The sequence below is a fragment of the Nycticebus coucang genome, chromosome 1, assembly GCF_027406575.1.
Source record: "Nycticebus coucang isolate mNycCou1 chromosome 1, mNycCou1.pri, whole genome shotgun sequence".
Classification (NCBI taxonomy): Eukaryota; Metazoa; Chordata; class Mammalia; order Primates; family Lorisidae; genus Nycticebus; species Nycticebus coucang.
In genome coordinates this window covers 153,815,775-153,830,412 of record NC_069780.1, presented here as the reverse complement: position 1 = coordinate 153,830,412, position 14,638 = coordinate 153,815,775, and the positions used below count along the sequence as shown (strand labels likewise).

At 38.6% G+C, this 14,638-nt stretch overlaps 1 protein-coding gene across 2 annotated transcripts in view; it reads right to left on the bottom strand.

Moving 5' to 3' along the window:
• ARL15 (ADP ribosylation factor like GTPase 15) overlaps positions 1 to 14,638 on the bottom strand; it is a 478,314-nt gene that overhangs the window by 226,063 nt on the left and 237,613 nt on the right. For both annotated transcript variants that reach the window (XM_053590649.1, XM_053590638.1), the window contains one exon: positions 3,653 to 3,861. In XM_053590649.1, the coding sequence (XP_053446624.1) occupies positions 3,653 to 3,861 (209 nt within the window). The remainder of the gene's footprint in view (positions 1 to 3,652; positions 3,862 to 14,638) is intronic.

Genomic DNA, 14,638 nt, shown 5'->3' with positions numbered 1-14,638 from the left:
GAGGGAAAACAGATTACATTTATTGGCTATTATATCAACTTAACGTCTCATAAAATCTTCCTGATCTATTAAATAACTTCAGAACTGAAGTATGCTCTCCTATGGGAGTTGTAAAACAAATTAGATACAATTACAATTCAATACAAATAAAAAACCAACCTATTTACCCCTAAGATTTCTCTTATTTTATAGCTTTATTATTTTAATTACACCAGTATTTCCCTATTCAATAAAGTGGGCCACTTGACATAAATATAGATTTTTCTAGCATGTTTTCTATAGAGAAAAATAGTTGATATGTGTAAATTCTGGAAAACTGTGGTAACTACACCTCCCCAAAGTGAATACAACAAACATCTGTTGCAAGAATTGCTTGGCTTTCAGATAGTATGTAAAGGGTGTTCTTTTTCCCAGTGTTTCGTTACTTTTTTTAACGCTTATTTGTTAAAAAAATATGTTTCCTCTATCAATTCTCAAGACATAAAATCTCAAAATTCTGGTTAAGTTAAACACAGGTCATTACCAGGTACATTAGAAAGGAAAAATATGCTATGTACAAGACTCCACTTGCTTCTGAAAAGGCTAGAAAATAATTGGGCATGTTGCCCTCTGTGGGTTACACAGTAATTTAAAACACTGTCTTCATTTCTGAATTCTGTTCCTCACAAACACAGCAACACTCATACTACGGGATTAAATATATAACTTCCTAACGATTTTTACCCTCTGTTAGAATCCCATTGATAATTCAGCTTTCTCCTTTGGATTTCACAGGTTTCTACCCACTTCTAAAGTCAACGATATCCTGATATCCTCATCGAACAATAAGTGAGTTCATAAAGTTTTATTCTGGTAACAGAATAAATAATTGCACATTTTCTGCATTAAAGACAAATTTTCAATAACAATCTCATTGTCTTTCCTTAACAGCTTCAAAGCTCAGTGCTTCTTGGTAAGCTTGGATGCAATGCATCTTCCTTGATTCTGAAAGAACAGAATTTTGCCTAAAATTCCCAGTATTTTGCAAAATAACATCTTTTTAACTTTGGCAATTCCATAAACAAACAAATTAGCAGATGCAAATGAATAAAAATGCTTAATGGCAATACAGCACAGAGCTTGCAATATGTTTACAAAAGGAAGAATAAAAAAAAAAACACTTCTAAATATATTTCAAGTTACATGTGACTTCGCTCATTTTTCGGTCTTCTACTTCCTCTTCTACACATGCCTGTTCCCAACCATTTTACTCTTAATAAAATGTTTACTCTTAATAAAATGTTTAAGATTCAGTTTCATAGTTCCATTTTTATGCTAACAATAAGGTATTAATTCTTAAAACATTCCTGAGAGTATTTAACCAAAGCATTATAATACATTATACAGAGAAACCTCTTTGTCATCAAGAAATGGGAAAAGTCTAGGACGATTCTCTTTTTGAAGGTGGGGGGCCAAATCCACAGTAAGTACGAGCAATCCATTAAGCTTCCACAAACTTTAAGACCTATAATGGACACTATTATGCAAATTCCATTATAGGCAAAAATTTTGAGAAAAGTTAATTTAAAAAGGATACAAATAAAAAAAGAAGTCAAAGACATATATCCACTAAGTTTAGAATCATTTTTGAACTATATGTAAGACTACTGTACATTTACAGTCATCTGTTTTACTAAAAACTGCATCACAAAAAGGTTGAGAAAAGTTATTTACCTAGGAGACAGAGCCAGCCAGCACACACAAAGAATACCCAGAAGCAATTAATTGCTAAAAGCTTCTTTTATTCAATGTGACAGTCTTTAATTCCTATGGAAGGTTACCATGAGTCATATATTAGGTTTAAAAAAATACGTTAGTTTCAATTATATGATGTCTAAGGAAAACAGTTTCTTAAATTTAAAAGTAAAAGAAAAGAAAATCTTTTTTCAGATATTGTATATAATTTCAATAAAGTGATTTGAAATTGCAATGGTACTTTATCATATTATATTAATATGTATTAACTTATATATACACATTAAATTATCTATGTGTATCCTATAACACACACATATCTGTATATTACCACATTTCCACAATGAATATCAGAACAATGCATTTTCAGCAGAAGACCTTATAATCATGAACGAATTTAGTATCCGTAACTACTCATCATTATATACTATTAAATCCATTCTACAGACAGAAAAACTGACACTGAAAAGTTAAAAGTTTTAGTTAAGGTCTTAAGAACAACCAAGAAGGCATCACAATTACAATGCTAACCATCTGAACATGAATGACTTTCTAAATAGATCTTCTTGTTCTTTTTTACTTCAATTATGTAATATTATCTATAAGGCATTTTCCAAAATCTGTAAAGGAAAAAGGTACTAAATACCTAATGCTGAATGAAGATAATTAGAGGCAGACATGAGTTCTCTTAAATAATCTTTCTACCATTTTTCTAAATTTTAAATAAAAACTCTCTATATGGTTACTTTTTCACTTAGTACTTCAAACATCAAAATAAATTATCCAAATTAATCCTACTCACTTAATATAATAAATTGCATTATTCTTATTTTACAGGTGAGAAGCCAAGCACAGGAACAAAGCTATTTGCCATGGGTCACATGCTAAGTGTGAGGGAGGCCTGGAGTTAGAACATTTTATGTTCTTGGCTCGTCTACATTTGGGATTAAAGAACAATATTGCTCCTATTAATCATCTTATTCCAAAGTTGCTTGAGGAAGCACACAGTTTTCTGAAGGAGAGGGAAAATATATCCAGAAAGTTACAAGTATAAAGGAATACATCATGAGCTTTGATTTCACTTTACTTAAGTTGTAATTCACCATAATTTAAGTTTTAAAAACTATTTACATATCTTATTACTTTAGTACCATGAGTCAGAAGCTCTGCTGGATGAGACACTAATTATTTGCCTAGAATTAGTCTCATATTTTTATAGGAGAGATATAAGCTAAGAAATGAAATTAAGTGAGGAAGATAAACCATAGGTCCACATTAAAACATATTTGGTGGCATGGAACTTGCAAAATAAGATACTAATTTTTAGCCTAGGTGATAACAGAATAGAACCCATTGCTCCTAGTCGATAGTAAGCATTTCAGAGGGACAGGAACATGGCATTGAGGGCCAGTAATACACAATATTATAATAAATATACTAATGCATTCCTTGAAAGGCTGAAGGAGAATGACTTACGTCAGGTCAAAAAAATGTTAAATAACCAGGACTTTAGCCCTTCAAAATAAATGAAAAAAAAAAAAAAAAAAAAAAAAAAAGCTAGAAACATCCTTTAACTTCTGCAAATCAGCAAAAAAACCAATCAGTGCTACCCAAGAAGGATTAGGTATGTAAACAAGTGCTATCAGATTGATACAGATTTTCTGCTAAGAAAATGAAGGTTTCATGTTGAAAATAGCATAACCAGGGTGGCGCCTGTGGCTCAGCAGGTAGGGCGCCGGTCCCATATGCCGGAGGTGGCGGGTTCAAACCCAGCCCCGGCCAAATTAAAAAAAAAAAAAAAAAAAGAAAATAGCATAACCAGTATATCCCTAATTACATGTATCTTTCTACATTCCAATATGGCAGCAAAAGTTCAACAAACAAGGTAGGCAAAGAGTGTTACATTAATGAGACATACCTCTTGTACAGAGCGGGCAGCTGGCTTGTCTTGATGATTGGCCAATATTAAAAAGGGTAAAGTGCATAACTGTGGGTGCTGAAGGGCTGAGTGCAGTTCATTTCTAGAAGTTTCTAAATCATCTTCTGAAGAGGCGCTGTCTAATACAAATATTACCCCTTGAGATCCTTGGTAATAGCGGCTCCAGTATTTCCGGATATTATCAGCCCCTGTCAAAAAAAAAAAAAAATTTTTCCTTTTAAAAATAGCTTTTAGTAAATAAAGAATGTTCTCAACAGTAATTCCTACTGGAAACCAATATATCTTTTGAACACTAGGTGCTAAACTCTGTGGCATGGAAATAGAACAGGAATTTAGAAAAAACACAGATCATAGTGAATTGGAACAAAGGTGACATTGGCCAATAGGTAGACATGGTCTTGAAAGAGAACACAAAAGTTTAAGAGTCATTTTTCAAGACTTTCACATCAAAATGTGTGAGAGAGAACCAGCATAAATATATCATAAAACTTAAAAGAATATTTTTAGATTCTGCTTATTAGTCCTAAAAGAACTATACCCTCCCTGAGTCTGAATTTAAAATTTAACTCAGAGAGTAGGATGACCAAGAAGTCAACCAAAGCTTCTTTCTGTATGATTAACATTAGTTTGGTATTATTATTATTATTTTTTTTTTAGTTTGGTAATATTTTTTATTAGAACTGCTTGCTGATCATAACAGCTTTGTTTAATTTCATCTAGAGTTATGAATAATTCTACGTGTCAAAGTGTTAAATTTTGTGAACTAAAATGACCTTTGTTATATTTGTAAAACTCTATCTGGGTTCATATCCCATGGAGAAAAATAAAAGGCAATGAGCACACACTTATGGACTCAATGATGTGAGATGTTTACAAAACCATATAGAGATTCTCATTGGCCAGGCATATCTTATTCCTCTTTGTACTTCCAATATCTAGCACAATATATAACTCAAAGTTCAATACAGGAACAAGGAAAATGATGGAATGAGGAAATGAAATTATATACTAATTAAGCTTTACAAGTTTGAAACCAGAACAAACTTTAGAGATTATCCAATCCAACTCTCCGAAGAAACTGAGGCAGAGAGAGGGAAAATGAGTGAACTCTAGTCACATGTCCAATAAATCACAAAATTAAGATCTGCGTCTGAGTTAGTAGACAACCAAGGAAGCCACGGATCTTTCCCATTATATCATGATAACTAGTTTTATTTCTTTGATTCATAAATAGAATGGGCAATTTGTGTGTAGAGGACAGGGGTATTATCGGTAATATAACAAAAATTAGATTTCAAGGAATCTCAACAATTTAGTGCACATGATCAGGTCCTAACCAGTCAATAACTGTATTTCAGTCTCTCACTGAACATCTAGCTCCTACGTTCAATACGGTGGTGAGAGCAAGGGATGGAAACAGCGGAGACTGGAGTTGGTGTGTAGTGGCTGCAAGAGCCACCTGTGTGCATCTCTTCCCAACTCTGTATTCAGTGACATCATGCTGGTAGCTTAAAAATCAGCCAAGGTGGGAGTACTTTCACCATTGAAATCAGCAAATACTACATATCAGGACTTTCCTTTCCCAGAAAACCAACTCACCACCGAGAAAGTTATATTTTCTAGGAGAAATATAATGGAAAAGAAAACTCAAAGATTATAATACAACATAACAAAGTACTGTCAGAGGTACTCATTAGGTGCTCCGGGAGCAAGACATAAGGCATATCATCCAAAGTCGGGTAAATCTCTTAAAAGAATAACATACTAATCAAACAGCCACCACGGAGGAAGGATTTCCTATGTTCTGGGTTCGGTGCTAAGTGTTTTACAAAGAATAGCTCATACAATTCTTAATATAATCCAAGAAAGGTAGTGTAATTGACTCAGGCTTTAAAGCTAATTTTCAGATCCTAAAATCTAAAATATTCACCATTTTAGTATACTAAAAGGTATGTAACAGGATCAAAGACATTTGATGTTGAGTAATATTCAATATGTAAAGATACGGGATATGAGCAGGAGGGATGCATATTAGACAGGGTCCGACCAAGAAAACAAAACAAAATTAAAAAAGAAGAAATTTAAGAAATTATTTAACATAGGCAATTGGTTGTGTAAATGATGGTGGAACTAAGAAAACAGGGATACTGAGATTAGCAATGTCTTATGTTAGGTTCCCTAGAAGCAGAGCCCAAGGTGGCATTTGTTGTGCACCTGATGATAGATGGAATACTGTCAGGAGAAACCAGGACTGAAATAAGCAAGCTAGAAGGGAGGAAGGCGCTAAGAAAAGATAATGCTTCAGAAATCTTAGCCCCAGCTTGATGCCATGAGGAACTCTAGAGTGTGGACTGAACCACAGAAATTATCCAGTCCAGAGGCAAGGGGGCTACGCTATTGCACCCCTGTATAGTCACTGGCTATGAGCCACCCCTGGAGAACAGGAGGGGACTGGGGCCTGATTTCATAATCTCTCAAACATGTTTGGTTGGGGCAATTACTGTCAGCCAAGGGCAGTCCTCTGGAGAAGGGTACAGGTGTGAGTCATTAGCAGCCAATACCCACAGCAGCTGGGAGATGGATGCACTGGCCCAGTAAAGGAGATCTGGGTAGGATACCAACAGCATCTGCTACAAGCTACATCCAGACACTATCCATATGCTGGAGAACCATCCATGAGCTTGAGGGACAAAAGAGGACGCAGTGTTACCAGGGGTAAATGTTTAAAACAATAAAAATATTGTGTGCATATTTATCTGTACACCCACTTGTTATACATTTTACTAATATAAAGGATGGATAGTACACAATTTTCACATAATGAAAATATACAAGTATACAGCATGGTTTATTATAAATTCCATACAGCCAATTAATGATCACAGAATGCTTTCATTGATTTTGCTTCCATAGTCAACCAACAGTTGCAACTGACCAACTAGTGGTTTTGACACAAATGGTGGTTACTGTGTTTTATATGTATTAATTTACACATGACCGTCTGATGAGATAAGAACTTTCATCATTTTCTCCTACAAAAAAAGATTATGTAATTTTCCCAAAGTTACACAATAAAAATACATTTAGGTCTAGTGCAGCAGTTCTCAACCCACAGGAACTGTATTAAAGGGCCGTGGCATTAGGAAGGCTGAGAACCACTGGTCTACTGTGATTGAAATGGAGGTATCATTGATCAGAGGGGCAATAAGGCTAAATAAAGAACTCTATTATTACATAAGCTAGGAAGAAAAACATGGAACCCTATTGGAACAGCAGATACCTAACTGCCTATATATTAATGGAATATATCAACAATTTACAACCAATTAAGTCAATGAATATTTATTAAGTGCCTATTCCATACAAGTCTCTGAGCTAGAAATTAAAGAGATATTTAGAAAGCCATTATTCCTCTTAGTCCAAACTCTCAAATCCTGTGAAATAATAATAATTACAATGAGGCCTGCAACTGTTATCAGAGGGAACAAACACGCTCACACATTAGACAGCATCCAGAGAGTCGAGCAGAAAGAGAAGAATTTGGTGCATGTTTTAATGGAATTTGTCTATAAGAAACACATGGGACTAGTAATCCAAGTCAGGCAGTCATAAACTGTATTTTCATTTGCCAAATTTAGGACTACATAAAGTACCTGAAAATACTGAGATAAAACAATGCATCCAGTGACAATATTATTGGGTGAAACAAACCCAAGGAGAAATATCATAACTTTTGAATCTGGCCCTTGGGCAGCACCTGTGGCGCAAAGGGGTAAGGCGCTGGCCCCATATGCCAAAGGTGGCGGGTTCAAACCCAGCCCCGGCCAAAAAAACTGCAAAGAAAAAAACATAAAATAAAAAAAATATTGAATATGCCCCTTATATGACATAGCATATGAATAATATAAATAGTGAAAAGACCGTTGTCTTTAATCTCCGGCTACAATCTTCCTCCCAATCTTAAAATTTCTGACTTTCATCATAAACACTAAACTTGGGATCCTAAATTTCCCTTTAGCCTCCTGCACATGGCCGTGGCAGCACCATCCTAATGCAGACTGAGAAGGAAACCAGCAATGAGAGGGCAGTTTAGACCAGGTTAGTGAACACTAGTTTGGTTTAGACTACAGTTGTTTCGACCAAGTTAGTGGTCTTTAGTCACCGGGTTGAAATGAGAAATGGCTGTGTCATCAACCCAGCTGCCAAGTGCTTTGAGGAGTATCATAATCAGGAAGATTAGGGACACCTGTTGTTGCCTACTGCCCACAAACCAAATCCAAAAGCAGTAACAAACAAGGAAGTGACATCTACCACCAGTTGGAGGCCACTTTTACTCTAAGGACAGATATCCCCTGCTCTATATCTCTTAAATTACATTGTTATGTAAAATGATAAAACTTGGTCTATAATTTGCACCTTCAGATTACAAGATAGCATAGGGGCTAGGTGGAGGGAGTTACCAAATGTCCTTATTACCCAAGGTCTTCTACTGCCTTACCAAAAGCTTCAAGAAACCCTTGGGAATTCAGTAGCTCACTCTAAGAGCCAAGGAGGTCTAGTTCAAGGTACCAAGTAAGAGTAAAGGGAACGACAGGAGAATAACAAGGCCTTATTGTGTAAGTTCATTTCTGTGACATACTATAGATGTTCACAACATTCTTGCATTGTTTATTATTTCACTCATCTAACAAATATTAACTGAGGATTGGGCACCATTCTAGGTTCTGGGGACACAACAGTAAATGCAACAGAAAAAAAAATGTCCTCAGTCTTTATACTCTCACAGCAAAGCTGTGAGTTACAGATGTTAACAATGTCAGGTACTCGACCAGGTGCAGTGGCTCACACCGGTAATCCTACCACCTGGGAGGTTGAGACAGGAGGATTGCTTGAGCCCAGGAGTTTGAGTTTGAGGTTGCTCTGAGCTAGTCTAATGCCCTGGCCTCCAGCCTGGGCAACAGAGTGAGACTGTCTCAACAAAACAAAACAAAAATCAATGTCAGGTACTCATTTTCTCAGGTTCTCCTGTAGCAGCATGGGCATAAGATTCAGTTCTGGTCAAGTGGGAACTAAGAAAGGTATGCAGAGAGCTTCTAGAAAACATTCTGCTCCTCAATAAAAAGAGATGCCCCAAGAGAGCCACTTTTTTACTTTTGGATTTCCTTGGATGAAAAGGTGATGCTTTGAACAGCACTGGCCTTCTAGCAGTCTCGAAAGAGATATACCCACACCTATACGATGATGTCAGAATAGGAAAACAGAGTCTGGGTCCATGAGGACACCACAAAACAGCAGAACTAAACACCTATCTTATAAGGACTCCTCATTATGTAAGCACAGCAAATACCCATTATTTGAGCAAATTTTTTTTTTTTTTGGAGACAGAGTTTCACTACGTGGCCCTGGGTAGAGTACAGTGCTGTCACAGCTCACAGCAACCTCAAATCCTTGGTCTTAAGTGATTCTCTTGCCTCAGCCTCTCAAGTAGTTGGGACTACAGGTGCCCACCACAACATCCAGTTATTTTTTGTTGCAGTTGTCATTGTTGTTTAGGTGGCCCAGGCCAGGTTCAAACCCACAAGCCTTGGTGTATGTGGGGCACCGTAACCACTGTGCTATGGGAGCTGAGCCTATTTGAGCAAATTTTAGGAGAATTTGCCACCAAAAAATGGTAAGTTGCTTCATGTTAAATTAAAATGCTATGAATAAGTTCCTTAGAAAAATCATTCTTTGAGAGATGGACCCAGAGTTTAAAAATACGGATATTCAAGGGACAACAATAAAAACAGTTACTCAAAGTTATCCCTATAGAAAATCAGATCTCAGGCAGCGCCTGTGGCTCAGTCGGTAGGGCGCCGGCCCCATATACCGAGGGTGGCGGGTTCAAACCCGGCCTCGGCTGAACTGCAACCAAAAAATAGCTGGGCGTTGTGGCGGGCGCCTGTAGTCCCAGCTACTCGGGAGGCTGAGGCAAGAGAATCGCTTAAGCCCAGGAGTTGGAGGTTGCTGTGAGCTGTGTGAGGCCATGGCACTCTACTGAGGGCCATAGAGTGAGACTCTGTCTCTACAAAAAAGAAAATCAGATCTCTAGACCAGTCCAATTGAAGTTTCTGCAATGATGAAATGTTCTACATCTAGTGCTGCCCAGTATAGTTGCCATTAGCCATACATGGCTATTAAGCACTTGAAATGTAGCTAGGGCAACCGAGAAAATGTTTATTGGATTTATTTCAATTTAATGTTAAAGTTCCACACTGGACAATGCTGCTCTATAGGTATTTCCATAACTGACAGCTGACATGAAAGAATATTAGAAACCAATAAAACTGGATCATTTACAGAAATCGAATCCTATCTCTGAAAGGAAGAACACAGAACCTTGCTGGTATAGGAAGGGATGTAGTCACCTTTATCCAAAAATGATTTCCCGGAGACCAACTGAAAAAGGTCTAAGCAACCACCCTATGGGAGCAGAGTGAGTCAGGATGAGATGTTCAGCTTGTCTCCTCTCTCTGTCCTCTTAGCATAGTCTGAAGATATTAAAAGGGAGTAAGAATAATTGCCCTTTAGAAAACTCAGTGGAATTGGCCCATATACAGAGCCTACTTTTTTTTGTTTGTTTGAGACAGAGTCTCACTATGTTGCCCTTGGTAGAGTGCTGTCGTGTCACAGATCACAGCAACCTCCAACTCCTGGGCTTAAGCGATTCTCTTGCCTCAGCCTCCCAAGTAGCTGGGACTACAGGCGCCCACCACAACGCCCAGCTATTTTTTGTTATTGTTGTTGTCATCATTGTTGTTCAGCAGGCCCTGGCTGGGTTCGACCCCACCAGCCTTGATGCATGTGGACAGCGCCCTAACCATTGAACTATGGGCACCGAGCTGAGCCAATTTTAAAGAACTGGAATGGGAAATGAGTCTTCAAATCTTAGTGAAGGGTGCAGCCTTAGAACAAGTTCACTGTAACGATTATAATACATAATACTTTAAACAGCGGTTCTCAACCTGTGGGTCGCGACTCACAGGAACTGTATTAAAGGGCTGCGGCATTAGGAAGGTTGAGAACCACTGCTTTAAGAGAAAGGGAAATGGAGAGGAGAAAGGAGAAGAAAGTAATAATTTTAAGCTTCCCCCCTCCTTTCTATGGGACCTCACTTCTTTGTGAATGGTGGTTCTTTTCATTTTTTTTCATCTTCTAAACACTCAATTTGTTTAAAGAAACTGTAATACTAAGAATTCAGGAAGGACTACAGTGTACATAACCGAAACTCAAACTTCATCATGGACTTCCCTACCCCCACACACATAAAAGCCAAAATACAAGAAAGTAAATCAATCCCTCCCTAGATGGAGGGTAAAAACAGGTCCAAGTATAAAAATGTAAAGCTCTCTAAAGGGAGTTGTATAGTTCTATTTTGACTTTCAAACAGTCAAAAACACCTTAGATAAGGAAAGAATTGTTAGAAAAATGGGAACTGATAAGTCCTTATGAAAAATAAAAGTTTGTTCCGTGTGGCTGAAGGAAAACCTCTACTACACAGTGGATAACTGTTGAGCTGGAGAAAACCAAAGTCCCCAGACTCAAGGAAGATCTGCTGTGAAAATCCACATAGGAAACAAGAGACGACTGACACACAGTCATCACCGACTCCTACTGCACCTGCGCACCGCATCACACGCTTAACCTTGTAGACTCCACACATATCATCTCATTCAAACCTTTAAGCGTCATCATCCTGATTTAAAAGGATGAAGAAATTAGCATGAAACCATCCTCACAAAAAGATGAAAAGGTGCAAGGCAAGACCTAGAAAACTCTGTGAAAGAACAGCTTAGCTAAAATAATAATGATCCCCCTCCTCTCATTTGTTTGATAATAATCACTATTCCCTCATTTGCTTCTTTATCTTGGCGTCACACATAGTTGTCAGTTATAAAGATCCTTAACTTTTTGTGCAGAACATTACCTGTTCAGAACCTAGGGGTAGTTTTAGAGATATCTTACAGGTCCTTCATTCCAGTGACTGACTCACCCAGACAAAGAAATTGACTTAACTGGTCCCAGACCCTCCACTGAAGAAACTCTGGGCTGACAGACAGACAGTGGCCCATACCAAAGGACTGATGGTTCCACCCCAATACCACCCAACGAGCAGACCCTGATTGCCTCACCTTCTGCCCGCCAAAATGACTTTACAAACTCCATCGCTTCTCGGTCTTTTGGCAAAGATCAAGTGTAAAAACCATCTCCCCCATTCTCAGGGAGGCAGACTGGAGAAATTACTCCTGTCAGCTGGGCGTGGTGGCTAATGCCTATAATCCTACCACTCTGGCAGGCCAAGGCAGGTGGATTGCCTGAGCTCAGGAGTTCCAGACCAGCCTGAGCAAGAGGCAGACCCTGTCTCTAAAACTAGCCAGGCGCTGTGGCGGGCGCCTATAGTCCCAGCCACTTGGGAGGCTGAGGCAAAAGGATTGCTCAAGCCCAAGAGTTTGAGGTTGCTGTGAACTATGAATGCCACGACACTCTACCCAGGGTGACAAAGTGAGACTGTCTCAAAACAAAAGAAATTCCTCCTGTCTTCTCACTTAGTACAGAATGAACTTTTTCTGCTGTAAACCCTATTGTCTTTGGTACTGGCTTCTTCTTGGGCAGCAGGCAGATGAACCTGGTTGGGCAATAACAAGAGAATAAGCATTGGCTCGGCACCCATAGCACAGTGGTTACTGCGCCAGCCACATACACCAAGGATGGCAGGTTGAAACCGGCCCAGGCCAGCTAAACAACGATGACAACTGCAACAAAAAATATCCAGGCCTTGTGGCAGGCACCTGTAGTCCCAGCTGCTTGGGAGGCTGAGGTAAGAGAATCACTTAAGCCCAAGAATCTGAGGTTGCTGTGAGCTGTGACACCACAGCACTCTACTGACAGCAACATAGTGAGACTCTTTCTCACACACACAAAAAGAGAATAAGCATTTTTCTCTAAGTCCAGCTAGTAACTGGCACATCTAGGATTCAACCTTTGGACTGATTCTGAAGACCATGTATTCTTTTCAACTAAATGATGCTGCTTCCCAGAGAATGTGAGAGCTCTAGTGAAATTAGAATGGATGGAATACTCCCCACATGAACAAGCATGCATGTTTTAAGATTGCTATTGGGTAGAAGGAAAAGTAAAGGTATCCAGCAAAAGTAGGTAGGGGTGCTTGCAGGAAACACAGTTAAGACAGTTTGGGGGGACAGTGAAGAGAATGAGATGAAATACAAAATGTGAATGACAAGTACATGGCTAGTGTGAGGACAATATGGATGGCTTTCTAGGTCAGGCTAAGTATCTGGGCTGCATTCAGCAGTTAATAGAGAATTATTAGAGAGCCCCGAGGAATACTATCTGGGGTGTCTGGTCTTGCTTAAAAGTCCTGTCTACTACTCCTTGCCTGTTAATGCTTATGGAGGACAATATCACTTACCCATACCTGAGCTTCCTCCAGGTCCAAATGCCAACCCTTCAGAATTCACAGACTTTAAAAATAAGCAAGCATATACCCAACACACTCCTGGACACATGGCTAACTGCATAGCCTGAAAAAGATTAGCTTAATAAGGTATTTCTATATTTATTAACAATCTATCATTAAAAAATGTTGTAAGGAAGGGGGAAAAAAAGAAAATTCTTCTCTCTCCCAAAAGCTGAAAGATAGTCAGCAAAGGATCCATGCAAATAGCTTCTGTCTTCTACCGATTCCCTGAGGGCAAAGTTTGAGAAGTAACTATAGGAATCACAGTGGCAGACTAGGACAGGAGACAGGAATCAACACAAAAGGAGGGTGACTAAGCCAGAGACCACAGTGGGAAACCACTTTAATCCTGCCCGAACTCTGGGATTCAGTGCAGAAAAGACTCTAGGGGTGAAGAGTCAAGTCTTATTTACCTATCTCCCCTCTGACCCTCATCAGGGGTTGGCTGAGGGCTGCTGAAGAGGGGCAAGCCCTAATTTCCCAGCATTCCAGCCTGCACAAGGTACCCAGGCAAGGCCTATTGCAGCCAGAGGAAGCCCCTAGACAAAAAACCCAAAATACAGGCTGCTAGAAGGCAGTCTGATCCCAAGGAAGTGGGTTACGTGGGATACAAACAGGCCCTCCCTCAGCTACCCCAAAAATAGCATTTACGCTTCAATTCAGGCCAGTTGACTGGCTGAGACAGCATAAAGCATGGAAAATACAATCGTTATTATGTGGAAGTAAACACCAAGACTTGGTTTATGTAACATCCATATCCTTGGCAGAAAACAGCCAATAAGTCTGCTAACATTAAGCAGCAGTTCTCAAAATGTAGTCTTTGAGACCCTTTCCAGGAGGCCCAGGAGACAAAACTATGCTCATAATTATACCAACACACTATTTGCTATTTTCACTTATGGTACAAAACCGATGGAAAGTAAAACTGCTGATGACTTAGCACTCAGAGAGGTATTGGCAATCAACTAGAAGTAACTATATTCTTGAAATGCTTGCAAAGGAAACAAAAAAAAGGCCTGTTTCATCTAATAAGGGACATTCTTAAAATTTAAAATTATTAGTTTTATTACATGGGCTCTGCCCTACACTTAAAAAATACTCTATGTGACTATATGGGAAATACACAAAAAGCATTTTTCCTATATACCAAAGTAGCCAGTTGTTCTCAGGATAAGTACTTGTGTAATCAGTTTGAGTCGTATGCTATACTATCTCCCCACCCCAGGAAACTCCATTTTTACTTGAAATTTCAACTGACAACTGTGATTATTCAGATTTCAGTATGTGATGGATATTTTCCCAAAAACAGATATTAATCCTGCCATTTCAAAGAAAACAAATAGTATTTGTTGTCAATGACAAACATTTTTCAAGCAAAAGCTAGAATTCTGGAAAACTTACCTTTACCCTGTAACTTTGACAGCTTGTCAATGATGAGAATGGTGGTA